Source organism: Dama dama, chromosome 30 (assembly GCF_033118175.1).
Source record: "Dama dama isolate Ldn47 chromosome 30, ASM3311817v1, whole genome shotgun sequence".
Taxonomy (NCBI): domain Eukaryota; kingdom Metazoa; phylum Chordata; class Mammalia; order Artiodactyla; family Cervidae; genus Dama; species Dama dama.
The window spans coordinates 78,879,982-78,896,655 of NC_083710.1; the positions used below are offsets into that span (position 1 = coordinate 78,879,982).

General features: G+C 45.5%; 1 protein-coding gene across 1 annotated transcript in view; it reads right to left on the bottom strand.

Moving 5' to 3' along the window:
- The window catches only part of SLC15A1 (solute carrier family 15 member 1), a 47,585-nt gene extending 39,511 nt beyond the window's left edge, over positions 1 to 8,074 (bottom strand). Inside the window, exon 1 of the mRNA XM_061133616.1 lies at positions 7,933 to 8,074. Coding sequence (XP_060989599.1) covers positions 7,933 to 7,936 — 4 coding nt within the window. The 5' untranslated portion in view covers positions 7,937 to 8,074. The remainder of the gene's footprint in view (positions 1 to 7,932) is intronic.
- Positions 8,075 to 16,674: the final 8,600 nt, after the last annotated feature.

Genomic DNA, 16,674 nt, shown 5'->3' on the forward strand with positions numbered 1-16,674 from the left:
TCCCGCACTGCAGGTGGATTCTTTACCAGCTGAGCCACTGGGGAAGCCCAACCTCCTAGTAATACTTTTTTAAAAAAAGATTTCTATAAACAACTGTCTAAAATCACAGGCATAAGAGGCCCATAATGGCCGCCTCTGATGGTTTTATAAATCACCTGCAGCTTTCAGCATCTTGTTTCCATAACCACAGGTCTGAATTCCTGACCGCCATTCCCATTCTCCCTCAGAAAGAAATCAGCTCTGGGCGCCCCAGATCTAAGCCCCCGGGACGTGCTCGGAGCCAGTGTACTCCCCTACTGCAGGGACAGGGCAGCCAGAGTTAGTGCTCAGTAAGCTCGTACATAAAACAGAAATGTCCAGGGGTGGGCCTAAGTCCTGCCTCAAGCGGAGGCTAATCAGTGACTCAGGGGACGAGTTTACTGGGGCTTTTGAAAACCATCCTTACTCTCCAGGGATTTCCTGTATCTGCACCTGCACATTTTTTTTAATTAATTTATTTTTTATCGAAGGATAATTGCTTTACAGAATTTTGCTGTTTTCTGTCAAACCTCAACATGAATCAGCCACAGGTATACATATGGCCCCTCCCTCTTGAACCTCCCTCCCATCTCCCTCCCCATCCCACCCCTCTAGGTTGGTACAGAGCCCCTGTTTGAGTTCCCTGAGACATACTGCAAATTCCCATTGGATCTATTTTACGTATGGTAATGGAAGCTTCCATGTTACTCTCTCCATACAGCTCACCCTCTCCTCCCCTCTCCCCAGGCCCATAAGTCTATTCTCTATGTCCGTTTCTGCACTGTTGCCCTGCAAATGAGTTCTTCAGTACCATTTTTCTAGATTCCGTATATATGTGTTAGAATATGATGTTTATCTTTCTCTTTCTGACTCACTCCACTCTGTATAATAGGTTCTAGGTTCATCCACCTCATTAGAACTGACTCAAATGAGTTCCTTTTTATGGCTGAGTAATATTCCATTGTGTATATATACCACAACTTCTTTATCCATTCATCTGTCAGTGGACATCTAGGTTGCTTCCACTGTTTAACTATCATAAATAGTTCTGTAATGAACAATGGGATACATGTGTCTCTTTCAATTTTGGTTTCCTCAGGGTATGTGCCTAGGAGTGGGATTGCTGGGTCATATGGTGGCTTTATTCCTAGTTTTTTAAGGAATCTCCATACCATCTTCCATAGTGGCTGTATCAATTTACATTCCCACCAACAATGCAAGAGCGTTCCCTTTTCTTCACACCCTTTCCAGCATTTATTGTTTGTAGACTTTTTGATGATGGCCATTCTGACTGGTATGTGGTGATATCTCATTGTAGTTTTGATGTGCATTTCTCTAATAATGAGCGATGTTAAGCATCTTTTCATATGTTTGTTAGCCATCTGTGTGTCTTCTTTGGAGAAATGTCTGTTTAGGTCTTTTTCCCACTTTTTCATTGGGTTGTTTGTTTTTCTGGCATTAAGTTGTATGAGCTGCTTGTATATTTTGGAAATTAATTCCTTTGTCAGTTGTTTCATTTGCTATTATTTTCTCCCATTCTGAGGGTTGTCTTTTCACCTTGCTTATAGTTTCCTTTGCTGTGCAAAAGCTTTTTACACCTGGACATTCTTGTAGTCTACAAGGATACCCTGTAGGGATTTCCCCGGTGGTTCAGTTGTTAAGATGCTGCCTTTTCAATGCAGGAGGTGTGGGTTCAATCCCTGGTTGGAGAACTAACATCCCACATGCCGAGTGGTCAAAAAAAAAAAAAAATAATAATAATAAAATGGAGCCTGGCAAATTTTAAAGGAAACAAAAAAAGGAACACCCTGTATTCTGAACTTAAGAGTGAGGCTGACTGTAAATGCTCTGACAGCTGACAGTGAATAAACAAATATATTCTCAGGGTAAAGACAGACCAGGCCTCAGAGCTGCTGTAAAAGGAGACGGGAGAGAATGTGAGAGGGGGGGTTCCCGGCCTCTGGACGCCACGACCACGGCGAGTCACATGCACCCAACAGGCGAGAGACAAGTGTGTTACCGTTGGCCCTGACCCGCTGAATGTCCTCACAGGAGAAAACAATGCCTGGGGCGTGCACATGTCACTAAATTAAAAAAAAAAAAAGAAACCACTAAAACCTATCTTCTGGTTTTTAGGGGAGTTTCTTTGGAAGTAATTAAAAATAAGTTAAAGACCTGAAATTTTAGACATCATGATTTTTTTGGCTCTAAGATGTTAAATCATGACTAGAAAAACTGCTTTCTGATCATGGTAAGTGTGAAGTTAGGCTGCAAAACTAGGAACAGAATGCAAATGTTTTCCTTTGTTGATATTTAGGTTGAACATGGCTCCATCCTGTCATGCGACTACATGAGAATATCCGTAAGAAATTTCTAGAAGTAGAATGCTGATAAAACATTGTGTGTGTTTTAAATTTTATCAGATATTACCTAACAGCTCTCCACAGAAGTGTTAGGTGACTTACTTTTTCCAGTCTTAAGATTTTAGAAGGAACACACATGGAAGAGAGAACTATATATATATATACACACATATATATATGTATATATATATATAAACAAAAAGCAAAAAGCTAAACACTATTCATAGTTAAAGATTGCCTGGAAACTTTATCCACTGATCCAGAACACAGTATCAACAGAATCTGGACATTATTTTTAGAATTAATAAGGTAAATCACCCATGTCTATGACATCACTGTGGACATTTCTGATTCACCTACTATTACACACTCGGGAGTGTATTTACAAACCAGTTCTGTTATTAAATAGACAGTTGTTCAGAATGGATTAGAGCTATGACTGGAAAAATCCATCCGTCTTGCTGGGGGAAGACACTAGTTACTAAATGCAGCACCTAAGCTGAGGATGCCGGCCACAATGGAGCCATCTAAGCACACTATGAATATTTCCTAACTAAAGTTATTGATAAATAATACACATATTTCAGAGAGAATGTTTTCTAGTACCATTTATGTTTTTAAGTAAGTGTTAGTTGCTCAGTCATATCTGACTCTGAGATCCCATGAACTATAGCCCACCAGGCTCTTCTGTCCATGGGATTCTCCAGGCAAGAATACTGGAGTGGGTTGCCACTTCCTTCTCCAGGGGATCTTCCCAACCCAGGGATCGCCTCCCTCATTGCAGGCAGATTCTTTACTGTCTAGCCATCAGAGAAGCCTGCTTCTAGCACCATGTATAGGGATAAACAGTGTTCTCCCAAAACTACGGTCCTTTCCATAATCCTGGAAGGTGATCTTATTTGGAAATGGGGTTGTTGCTGACGTGAAGAGTGGAGACAAGGTCATCCTTGAGTAGGATGGGCGCCGAATCCCATACGACCGGTGTCCTGATAAGAAGACAGCCACGTGCACACAGAGGGAAGACAATGGCCACTTGATGATGGAAGCAGAGACGGGAGAGCTCTATCCACCAGCCAAACTGTGCCAGGCTGGCTGGCAGCACCAGAAGCCAAGAGGAGAGGCAGAGAATAGATTCTCCCCTACGGCCTTCAGAGAGCCTGCCCTGCTGACACCTGGGTTTCTTCCAGCCTCCAGAAATGTGAGACAATAAACTTCTGCCGTTTTAAACAACCTGGTTTGTGATGCTTTTGTTATAGCAGTCACAAGGGAAAGAGTACATCATGGAACTTAATGTGTTTGGACTAAGTGAGAAAAACCTTTGTTCCTCTAAGAACATCTCAGTCATCCCTCCTGACATGTCCTAATAGAGCTTACATGAAAACCCTGCAGAGAGTTTGAAATGCTGAGTCCGAGCACTTTTAATGAGTCTTCTTATGGTTTGGGAATTTTCTGGTCTTCCATCTGGTCCTTGAACCAAACTTTCCTGATGGGCACAGCTTCAGGGTCACACATCTCATGAAATGTACGTGACTCGGAAATGCAAGCTGACAGCAGCCCAGGCTGGTCTCCAATCACGGAAGGACTAGACCTTCCTTCTTCCTCAGGAGAGTCTGTGGACAGTCGCATCCCTTGTCTTGGCTGTAGTACCTTCCACCTGCTGAGGCGGTCCTGTATCCCCATCCTGCCTGCTGATAGGAGCTGCACCTGGACCAGGTCTGGGCAGCCAGCCCTGTTCACATCGACCCCATGGGGTGACCCCACCATGCTGTTTCCTCGGGGATACGTTTCTGACCTCTGAAATCAGGGGACAAAGTTACGAAACCAGCGATTCCCTGCTTCTTGATGTTGCAATCCCAGGGCTATGAGTCAATGGTTCACATTCATCTTCTGATAATACTGCCTCTTTCTTTCACCACCATCATGGAGGAAGGAGGAATGTCCTGGGTCCACCCTTGTTTTTATTTCCTTCTCGACTCACCTGGGACGCCCACCCACTTTCTCTCCTGCCAGGGATGGAACCGAGATATATGGAGAATTGTGTCTAAGAGCGGCCACGGCCCAGAGAAGTGGGAACAGAGCTGGCTGGCAGTCTCTGCACCGTGGTTCCGTTCGTCAGCTTGACCCCAGGGAACAGACAGCTCCCTGGGAACTCGCCTGGTGGCTCAACCAGCCCCTGGAACAATCCCTCAAGCTGTCTCTGTCCTTCAGCAACTCAAAGGGCAGTGGGAAAGCTATTGATCAGAAATCTGAGTAAACCAAAACTGGAATAATTCCACTCAGGATATTTTGTGAGGATGTGAAGGGCTATGCAAAAATTTATCATGAAGATGGCAAATTCTCCAACCTTGACAAGACACCATAAGCGACTGCTTTCACTGGTCTCATAATACTTTATTCCCCTCAACTGCAATTCGGTGTGGGAAAATGTGGTTTATGGGCTTGTGCTTCTGCCCCTGAGGATATGAGTTTCCTTAGGGCAGGACAGTTTTGTACCTTTATGTAGTAAAGGTACAAAAATAAAACACCTGCATAAATAGGTGATTCAGGTCAACCTGTACCAGCCTTAGCAGGCTCCCTTCACGAGCTAATTTTCCAATTCTAGCTACTAATGTGTCCCAAGTTTGGTCATCGAGGACAACCCAGGGCCCAGACTGCACTAGATCTTGCCACAATCTCGTTCTGGGGGCACAATAGTAACATGTGGATGTGGGCGAGGGTCAAGAAAAGAGAGTTGTCGTTTAGAGTCACTTAGGGTGGTGATTCTCAAAGTGTGGTCCTGGGCATTGGCGAGAGCAGCAGCATCTGGGAACCTGTAAATCCTTGAATCCTGCCCTGACACACTGATACAGACATGGTAGAGCGGGGGCCCGGCCACCTGTTAGGATAAACTCTAGCTCAAGTGATCATGATGCAGGCTGAAGTCTAAAAGCCACTGCCTTAGAGCGTGTTTGCTAAGTCACTTCAGTCGTGACCGTCTCTTTGCAACCCAGTGGACTGGAGCCCGCCAGGCTCCTCTGTCCATGGGATTCTCCAGGCAAGAAGGCTGGAGTGGGTTGCCGTTATGTCAGCCTAAAAGGACCCAATGTTAGAAGTTTTCTCTTCTTACTCTGAGGAGGAAGAGGTCCTCCTGAGGTTCAGATGCCCTTGGCCCCAGCTGTGGGGGCCGAGTGTGGGATACCCCCGCCCCACGGCTTCCAGCCGACAGCAGCAATGCCAGCCTCCCTGGCCTTTTGGCTCTGTTCACAGGTCTACCCAGGAGCTTCTAGAAAGAGGAGAGAATGTGGAAGGACTTGTAAATGCCCAGGGTTGAGGGACTTCCTTTTCTACTCAGGCAGGAAACTGGCATGAAAAACTCTTCAGAAGGACATATGAGGCCAGCAGGAAGCTGAGGGCTGGGAGCAGGGACACAATAACAAAGTGAATGAACTACTCAAGTTGGCCCAGAGGCCCTGGCCTGGGTTTCAGGGGAACTTGCTTCCTAGAACCCGAAGCCCTCTCAACCTACATTTTCAGAGTCCCAGGTGGGGCACATGACAGAAGCGGGATCTATGGTTTTCTAGAACCAGAGCAAGGGAAGGAATTTGTGAGAAGAACTTCAGCACAAATATTTGCTAAGCTCTTGGCCAGGGGGTGGGGTGGGGTTACGAGGAGGAACACTGAATATTTGAGATTTTCAGCAAAGGCATCCCCAGCCCTCCAAAGGCGTCAGAGGGGGCTCCCCAGTCACGCCAGGTTGGCCCTGGCCTCCTCTGCACCTCGACTCTGATAATCTCTCACGTTCATTGAAGCAAAGGTCACCAAGAGCTATGGCCTGGTGCCAGATCCAGCCCTCTGCCCTTTTCCGTAAGGCTAGCAAGCTAATAATGATGTCTATATTTTACAAGGATTGAAGAACACACTTAAAGGCTATTTCATGACACCTGCAAGCTATATAAAACGTACGTTTCTATGCCCATCAGTAACATTTTACTGGAACACAGATTTGCCCATTTGTTTCATATTTCAAATTCCAAGGGTGGGGTTGAATAGTTGCCACAGGCACTGTGTGGCCTCCCTAGCCAAAAATATCTCCCATCTGACTGTTTTCAAGAAAAATGTTTCCCTAAGAACTTTTCCTCATTTCTTTCCCTCCTGCTGAATTCACCAAGTGTCCCCCTGCAGTCATAAGCAGACCTGAAACAATCCTGGCATCATCTCAGTCACCGAGGTCTGCTCTTAAGATGGGAAGTCACTGCTGCTTTTTAAATTAAAGGACATTTCCTAATTATTTGTTTCATTTATTAGCTAGACCCAGATATTGAAAACTTAGGACCTGAGTAAACACACAACTCTGGCTACCTGATGGGAAGAGCTGACTCAGTGGAAAAGACCCTGATGCTGGGAAAGATTGAGGGCAAGAAGAGGAGGGGGCAACCGAGGATGAGATGGTTGCATGGCATCATCTACTTCATGGACATGAATTTGAGCAGACTTGGGGAGATGGTGAAGAACAGGGAAGCCTGGCATGCTGCAGTCCATGGAGCCACAAACAGTCAGACGCAACTGAGCCACTGAAAAACAAACATGCAACTGGTGTGCAAACATAAATTTTTTGTTGCTTCTCACATGCTATGCCTATTTCAGTTGCAAAACACACAAAAGAACCCGTGAACCCTTAAGGGTCAATCTGTGAACTAGAAAATGTGTTCCCTGGGGGCTACACAGTGTTCATTCACTGGTAATCAGGCGGCAGACAGCTACCACGACTGCAACTACGTTTGGGAAATTCCCATTCAGCACAGAAAGTACTTAGGTGTGGGGATCTGGAAACCAAAATAAATATTTTGGAGCACCTCCCAGGAAAGCTGCACCGAGTGTCAAGCGAACGGTGTTTTTGCAGCGAGACCCAGAGCACCAGCCCAGAAGCCGGTCTGCCTGCCAAGCGGCGCTTTGATGGGCGCCCCGGCTGACCGCGTGCACGCGGGAGGAGGCACAAGGCCAGCACCCCTGGGGACCCCAGGTGTGACCCACTTGCCCAGTCCCACGGCCTCCTGGACCAGGGTTCCCTCTGCAGCTCTGGAGTCACCTGGCCAGCCAGAGGCAAGGGAAATGCCAAGGGAGCCTGCCCCCCTCCCCACTGAGGTTCTGCGGGCCCCTCCCATCACCAGCACGACCCCATCCAGCCCACAGCCCACGGGGTGGGAACACAGAGGCCATGGATGCCCAACAGGTGGGCAGGTCAAGGTTATGGCGTTAGTTCTTCCGACGAGCGACTGGCGCCTGCGGCCCGCTCCCTCTGCGCTCCGCCCCAGCGCCCCCCGCCCCTCGCCCCGGCTCCCGCTCCGCGGACCCTCTGTGGTCGCTTCCCGCCGCGCCGAGACGTCCCGGCTGCGCGCGCGCATGGCCTTCCCCGCTCCGCGCGCGCGCGCGCGCGCACAGGTCCCCGAGTCGCCGGTGGGGACCGCGTGGCAGCCCGGCCCCTTCCCGGCCCGTGGGGAACCGCTCCGCAGCGCCCCGCCTGCGCCCGGCTCCCCTCCGCTCCCCGGGACCCCGTCCCGCCCCGGGCGCCTACCCATGCTGGCGGCTCCGAGGGCTCCCTGCGACTGGCTAGCGAGGAGTCCAGGTGGGAGGAATCCGTGCTAAGGTGTTGCTTCCTGTGACTCGATTTCCAGGCCCTGCCCAGCACCTGTGCAGCTGGAGGTGTGCAGGCGGGGCGGCGGGGCTCCACCCTTGGAGGCGGTGGAACGGCCGGGGCAGAGGTCGGCGCCCCTTGAGCCCCAGAGGGGGGACACCTGTCGGCGGCCCGCACCTGGACTCCGCCCCGGCCCCCGGGGGCCTCCAGAGGGGAAATCTGGGCTGGGATGCCCTGGCTTGAGCGTGCATCTTAGCCAAGGGGGCGGGCTCATGAAATGCAGGGTCCCCGACCTCACCTGGATTTGCTGACTCAGTAGATCGGGGTGGGGCCCAAGAATCTGCATTTCTAACACACGCTAAAGGTGAGACTGACGGTCTGGGGACCCCACTTCTGAAAGCACTACTGTGCTGCGAAAGCACCACGTCTGCAAAAATGGGCAGAAGGTTGGTCAGTTCAGTGTGTGTGCAGCGCTGCAGATGTGTGGCTTTTACCTGGCCTGTGAGCTGTGGAAAGCATTTCTGGAAAACTACACTTCCTTCCTTTAAGAATAACAAAACCAAAAATAATAATACAGCAAGGAGCTCCAGATCTGTTTTTCTGTTTGCTCCTCTGACTTGAGGAGGGGTTTTGTACTCTGCCAGCACTGAAAGGAACATTAAAAGGGAAAAGGAAGGCGAGTCTCTATTGTCTTTTTAAAAAAATTGTGTAAAATATACAAAAAACTTAACCATCTTACCTATTAAGTGTACATTAAGTGGTATTAAGTACACACACACCGTCATGCAACCGTCACCACCATCCATCTCCAAAACTTTTTCATCTTCCTAAATGGAAATTCATTGGAAAAGACCCTGATGCTGGGAAAGACGGAAGGCAGGAGGAGAAGGGGGAGTGACAGGGGATGAGATGGTTGGATGGCATCCCTGACTCAATGGACATAAGTTTGAGCAAACTCCGAGAGCCGGTGAAGGACAGGGAAGCCTGGTGTGCTGCAGTCCGTGGGGTTGCAAAGAGTCGGACATGACTGAGCAACTGAAAAACAAACCAAAACTCTGTACCCATGAAACACTAATTCCCCCATTCACCTCCCCAGCACCCACCATGCTACTTTCTGTCTCTGTGAATTTGACTCTTCAAGATACCTTATATAGCTGGAATCATTCAAAATTTGTCCTTGCCTCTTACATTTGTTGTAATGTCTTCAAAGTCCATCCTTGTTGGAGCATGGGTCAGAACTTCCTTCCTTTTAAAAGCTGAATAATATTCCACTGTGTGCACACATTACATTTTGTTTAGCCGTTCATCTGTCTCTGTCATCTTCTGAGTCTTAGGGATGCCCCTGGCCACGCTGACCGGAAGACTGTGGTGTGTAGGAAGAAAAACCCAGGCAGGCTCTCCCCAGAGGGGGAGAAATGTTAAGTGAAAAACAAAACTCCAGAGGATGGAAGAGACCAGCCCTGCTGATCTGCTCTGTGTTAAACACCCCAAACGGCATTGCCAACCCTCCCCGTGTCCACCAGAGCAATCCCATTTTATAGTTAGGAAATGCGTGTGATAGAGTGAGGAACCAGACAAATGATGCAGCTCTTCCCCAGCACGGCATGGCACCATTTCAAGCCAGCTGTCTGCTTTCACAGCCCAGGTCATCTCTGCTGGACCAAGTCCCTTCCATGTGGCTGCTGGGACCCCATCCTGCGGAAGCACCTTGTTGGGAAATACATACAAATAAAACAAGACGATTTCCTCTTCTTTAACATGCCTCCCTTTACAAAGCTTCTAAATGACTTTAGCCGAGTGCCTTTATAGCTGATCAAATTCTCTCTTAAAGCAAGGGAATGGTAGACCCACACTTCAGGGTGCGGGGCCTTCGCTGTGAAGGTGAAGCCTGGAGAGGGTGGGAGGGGGAGCCGGGGACATGCAAGGTTTCGGCAAGTCCTCGTGCTGGGTTGGAGGTGGGCTCAGGCTGTTCGCGATATCAGTGAGGAAGAAAAGCCAATGGCAGCAGCCCAGACTGCTTTCTGAGCATCTTCTGTGGGTCAGGGAGCTGTGCATGTGCATGAATTCAAGAGTGGATTCGAATTGATGCGAAGAGCTGACTCATTTGAAAAGACCCTAATGCTGGGAAAGATAGAGGGCAGGAGGAGAAGGGGACGACAGAGGATGAGATGGTTGGATGGCATCACTGACTTGATGGACATGAGTTTGGGTGGACTCCAGGAGTTGGTGATGAACAGGGAAGCCTGGCATGCTGCAGTCCATGGGGTCACAAAGAGTCGGACTGGCTGCCCCAGGACGCTGGGTGGGGTGGCCGAGGTGTCCCTGAGCCGCTCCAGGCTTTCCTCTTTCATCCTCACAGCGTGGCCTGGCCTACCAGCCGCTGGGCTGAAAGTTAGGGGGAGACAAGGATACATGACCTTACCCTGGTATTCCCTGTAGACCAGTGAAGAGAGAAAAGAAGAATGGGGGGCACCTATCTGGGGGGGTGCTGCAAAGTCTAATCTCTGTCATCACTGACATACCTGTCCTACTTCACATGGAGCAAGAAACCAACCAGGGGAGAATGGATACGTGTAAACGCATGGCTAAGGCCCTTCGCTGTTCACCGGCAACTATCACGACACTGTTAATCGGCTATACCCCAAGACAAAATAAAAAGTTTTTTTTTAAAAAAGAAAGAAACTAACCAAAGAACCTAATTATTTTTGACATAAAACATTATATCATGTTTTGGGGAGGTGAGAAATAAAAGTTATCAAATAATTCTTCACCTCCATCTGTTGAGAGGCCAATGTACATAATTAAAGACTATCACTGTTATCCTCAAATAAAGTTGACCTTCCTTAGGCACCAAGGAATAAGAAACAAGGAATTACAAACATTGTCCATCTAGACGGAAGCGTTGCCCTCATAGCTCAGTGGTAAAGAATCCACCTGCAATATAGGAGACCTGGGTTCAATCCCTGGGTTGGGAAGATCCCCTGGAGAAGGGAAAGGCTACCCACTCCAGTATTCTGGCCTGGAGAATTCCATGGACTGTATAGTCCATGGGGTCATAAAGAGTCGGACACAACTGAGAGACTTTCACTTTAATTTTCCTTATCTGAAATATCACTGCTTCAGAAAGTGTTAGAAAAATGCATTTTGGAGAAACTTCTTCCAATTAATTATACAGAATCCCTGGGACATATATCAAAATAAAAAAAGGAAGCAGAGATCCTTATAACTTCCAGTGTGCTCTCTTCACTGCTCTTGTCTTTTAATTAAAAACAAAAACAAATGGATAAGGAAGCTGTGATACATATACACCATGGAATATTACTCAGCCATTAAAAAGAATTCATTTGAATCAGTTCTAATGAGATGGATGAAACTGGAGCCCATTATACAGAGTGAAGTAAGCCAGAAAGATAAACACCAATACAGTGTACTAACACATATATATGGAATTTAGAAAGATGGTAATGATAACCCTATATGAAAAACAGAAAAAGAGACACAGATGTACAGAACAGACTTTTGGACTCTGTGGGAGAAGGCGAGGGTGGGATGTTTCGAGAGAACAGCATTGAAACATGTATATTATCTATAGTGAAACAGATCACCAGCCCAGGTTGGGTGTGTGAGACAAGTGCTCAGGCCTGGTGCGCTGGGAAGACCCAGAGGGATCGGGTAGAGAGGGAGGTGGGAGGGGGGAACGGGATGGGGAATACATGTAAATCCATGGCTGATTCATGTCAATGTATGACAAAAACCACTACAATATTGTAAAGTAATTAGCCTCCAACTAATAAAAATAAATGAAAAAAAAAATAAAAACAAAACCAAAAAACCCTCATTAGAACTCCCTTTTCAAAATCATCCCTAATTGCCAGACAAAAATGGTTATCCCTTATACATTATTGATTTCTGTACCAATAATATTACAACTTATTTATCATGTGACACAAGTAAGACACAAATGCCCCATTTATTCACTTCATGTTTAATTATGCAAATATCAGAATTTGTCAAAGTGCATTTATCCAATGACTTGCTTTAGTAAATTACTATAAATCTAAAACAGTATAGACGATGGAGTCTTGGGAATTCACTGTGAATAAATATATACCGTTGAGGTCTAAGTTACTCACATTCAATTATTCAATTTTATTTCCTAGAATTAATAAAGATATATCATGTCTTCAAATGTCATGGATGGCAAGATTTAGAAAATTCAGGTATTTCTATAACATATCATTTATCTTTCAGATTTTATACCACTCTAGTCTATATTAAATTACTGGCAAAAGTAAATATTAGTTTTTTTTTTAAAGCAATGTATTAGTTTCCTATTGCTATTGTAACAAATTACCACAAGCTTAGTGGCACAGAATGATACACATTTATTACAGTTCTGGAGGTCAGAAGTCCAAAAAAGGTCTGGTGAGACTAAAATCAAGGTGTTGGCAAAGTTGGGTCCATTCTCGGGGTTCTAGGGTCCAGCATCTAGTCCAGACCCGCATTCCTTGTCAAGCCACCCTCTCACTGGAGAGATATAAATATTTCTGTACCAAAGTGTTTATTGCAGTGTTGTTAAAATAGCCCCAAACAAGAAACCAAACCTAAAGGACCAAATAAGAGGGAATGACTTGATCATGGTGCCTCTTTACAAGGAAATACTTGCAGCCATTAAAAAATTCACTTTAAGGGACTTGCCTGGTGGTGCAGTGGTTAAGAATCTGCCTGCCAATCTGCAGGGGACACAGGTTCAACCCCTGGTCCAGGAAGATCCCACCTGCCGAGGGGAAACAGCCTGTGAGCCACAACTACTGAGTCTATGTGCTCTGGAGCCTATGCTCCACAACAGGAGAAGACTATGCTCCGAAACGAGAAGACTGCGCACCGTGATTAGAGAGCAGCCCCCACTCACCACAATGGAGAGAAGCCTGCGTGCAGCAGTGAGGACCCAGCACAGCGAAAAATAAACAAAATAAAAAGCTTGAGAAAATCACACACACACACACAAAACTGTAAATGTTCACTGTAGAGCCAGACAACAGAATCTTATATTTTCCCGGTATTAATACCCTTTCTGATCACATTTACTCCATGGTTTCAGTGTTACACTCCTGTACCTAGGAGGATGTCCCAGATGTTGGTGTCAAACGGACTTCTTTTTTAAGCCCCACCAATCGTTCCATTTGCAGCACGTTTTCATTTGCTTTATATCAACTGTTGTATCACTTTTCTTTTCCATAATTGCCTTTAGCTTGTTCTTACTGCTAGAGTAAGTGTGTGTGTGTGTGTGTGTGTGTGTGTGTGTGTATGTGTGTGTGTGTGTGTGTGCGTGCTAAGTTGCTTCAGTTGTGTCTAACTGTTTGCGACTCTATGGACTATAGCCCTCCAGGTTCCTCTGTCTATGAGGATTTTCCAGGCAAGAATACTGGAGTGGGTTGCCCTGCCCTCCTCCAGGGGATCTTCTCGACCCAGGGATGGAACCCAGGTCTCCTGCACTGTAGGCAGAAAGAATCTTTACCATCAGAGCCACCAGGGAACACCTGAATAAACTTCTTTGTTGGAACTCAATTTCCTGCAGAATTACGAAGACATTGCCTCTTATCTTCCAGTATCAGGTTGCTGGAAAGCCTATTTTTTCACTGTAGGTTTCCCTTTGGAAACTGTGTTTTTTACTCTTCTCATGAGAATGTGTCTAGAGGTGTTTTTTTTTTTTTTTCTTTTAATCATTCATTTCCCTGAGTATTTTTTAACTGGGAGGTGTCTCAAGCCCTGGGAAATTTTCTTCTATCATGTCTTATGTTATTTCCTCCTCTCCATTTCCTTGCTTCTCCTTTTCTCAAAAACTGTCAGTCAGATGTTGGTCTCCTGATCCTCTCTTTTCTTTTATCCACATTGTCTGTCTCTTGGCATTATGGGATATTTATTTTTCATCCCTTGAAATTTTATTTAGCGACAAACATTTTTAATTTCTAAGAGCTCTTTATTGTTGTTGTTGTTGTTGTTTTTAAAGATGGAGTAACTCCTTGAGTCTCTGTGAGGATCCAGATGGAAATTTCAGGATAAAATCCCTTTCTCAGACTTAAATAATCTCAGCTCTCCTCCAGAGTCTCATGCACCCAACCAGGGCTTGTCCCTTCTAAGTTGCTGGATTTCCTCTCGTGTCTAGTGAGCCTTTACTTATTTGTCCCTTGAAAGAATGGAGGAATGTGCAGACCTTTCTAGGCAGCTGACAAGAGTTGCCCTGTGGTTGGGCAGATGGATTAGTGGGCCTTCCTCTGAACTGAGAGGCTAGTGATGGCCGGTCTGGTGTGTAAGGAGCAGAGGTGTCCTGGAGCTCCACCCTGATCTGGGAGTTGACTGCAAACACTTCTTCCTAACTCCACTTTCAAAACACATGTGGGTGGATTGGTATCAGCCATGGTGGGAGCATTTACACCAAGGACACTGGCAGATGCTATTCATTAGGGCTGTTTTTCCCGATTGTTAATATTTGCCAACACATCACTGATAATGAGGGTGACAGGTAGGTTTCACTTTAGTGGTATGCGGGTGGAGTTTTAATTCCCACCTTCCTAATAACTAGTAAGATTGAGCACTTTTTCATGCACTTAATAGTGATTTGTATATATCCTTTGGGGAAATGTCTATTCGAACTTTTGCCCATTTTTAAATTGTGTGTTGGTCTCATTATTGAGTTATGAGTTCTTTATATATTCTGAATGTAAGTCCGTCATTAGAAATATGATTTGCAAATATTTCCCCCAAGTCAATTGCATAACTTTTAATTATTTTAGTGTCTTCTGAAATGCCAAAGTTTTAAATTTTGATGAAGCCAATTTATCAATTTTGTTTTAAAAGATCATACTTTCATTGTCACAGCTATTCATATCCTTTTCCTTTACCAAGATTGCAAAAACTTGCTATTATGACTCTTCTATAAGTTTTTTATAGTTCTTACATTAAGGTCAATGATCCATTTTGAGTTAATGTTAGTGTATGGTGTGAGGTAAAGGTTGAAGTTTATTTTTTTTTTCATATGGATATCCAATTGTTGCAATGTGTGTGGGTGCTCAGTCGTGTCTGTCTCTTTGCGACCCCAAGGACTGTAGCCTACCAGACTCCTCTGTCCATGGGATTCTCCAGGCAGGAACACTGGAGTGGGTTGCCATTTCCTTACTAACTGTTAAAAAGATCATTATTTTTTCCATTGAATTGCTGTGGAGCTTTCATAAAAAATCAATTGATCATAAATGTAAGGGGTTATTTCTGGGCTTGCCCTTCTTTTCCCTTGGTCTATATTTCTGTTCTTAAGCTAATACCACACTCCCTTGATTATTGTAGCTTTAGAAAATAAGTTTTGAAATTTGGTAGTGTAAGTCCTCCAAAGAATGCTCAAACTACCGCACAATTGCACTTATCTCACATGCTAGTAAAGTAATGGTCAAAATTCTCCAAGTCAGGCTTCAGCAATATGTGAACCATGAACTTCCAGATGTTCAAGCTGGTTTTAGAAAAGGCAGAGGAACTAGAGATCAAATTGCGAACATTCACTGGATCATCAAAAAAGCAAGGGAGTTCCAGAAAAACATCTATTTCTGCTTTATTGACTATGCCAAAGCCTTTGACTGTGTGGATCACAATAAACTGGAAAATTCTGAAAGAGATGGGAATACCAGACCACCTGACTTGCCTCTTGAGAAACCTGTATACGGGTCAGGAAGCAACAGTTAGAACTGGACATGGAACAACAGACTGGTTCCAAATAGGAAAAGGAGTACGTCAAGGCTGTATATTGTCACCCTGCTTATTTAACTTATATTTAGAATACATCATGAGAAATGCTGGGCTGGAAGAAGCAAAAGCTGGAATCAAAATTGCTGGGAGAAATACCAGTAACCTCAGATATGCAGATGACACCACCCTTATGGCAGAAAGTGAAGAAGAACTAAAGAGACTCTTGATGAAAGTGAAAGAGGAGAGTGAAAAAGTTGGCTTAATGCTCACCATTCAGAAAACTAAGATCATGGCATCTGGTCCCATCACTTCATGGCAAATAGATGGGGAAACAGTGGAAACAGTGGCTGACTTTATTTTGGGGGGCTCCAAAATCACTACAGATGGTGATTGCAGCCATGAAATTAAAAGACACTTACTGCTTGGAAGGAAAGTTATGACCAACCTAGATAGCATATTAAAAAGCAAAGACATTACTTTGCCAACAAAGGTTCATCTAGTCAAGACTATGGTTTTTCCAGTCATGTATGGATGTGAGAGTTGGACTATAAAGAAAGCTGAGCACCGAAGAATTAATGCTTTTGAACTATGGTGTTGGAGAAGACTCTTGAGAGTCCCTTGGACTGCAAGGAGATCCAACCAGTCCATCCTAAAGGAGATCAGTCCTGGGTGTTCATTGGAAGTACTGATGTTGAAGCTGAAGCTCCAATACTTTGGCCACCTGATGTGAAGAGCTGAGTCATTTGAAAAGACCCTGATGCTGGGAAAGATAGTGAGCAGGATGAGAAGGGGATGACAGGGAATGAGATGGTTGGATGGCATCACCGACTCAATGGACATGAATTTGAGTAAACTCCAGGAGTTGGTTATGGACAGGGAGGCCTGGCGTGCTGTGAGTCAGGGGTCGCAAAGAGTCAGACACGAATGAGCGACTGAACTGAACTGAAC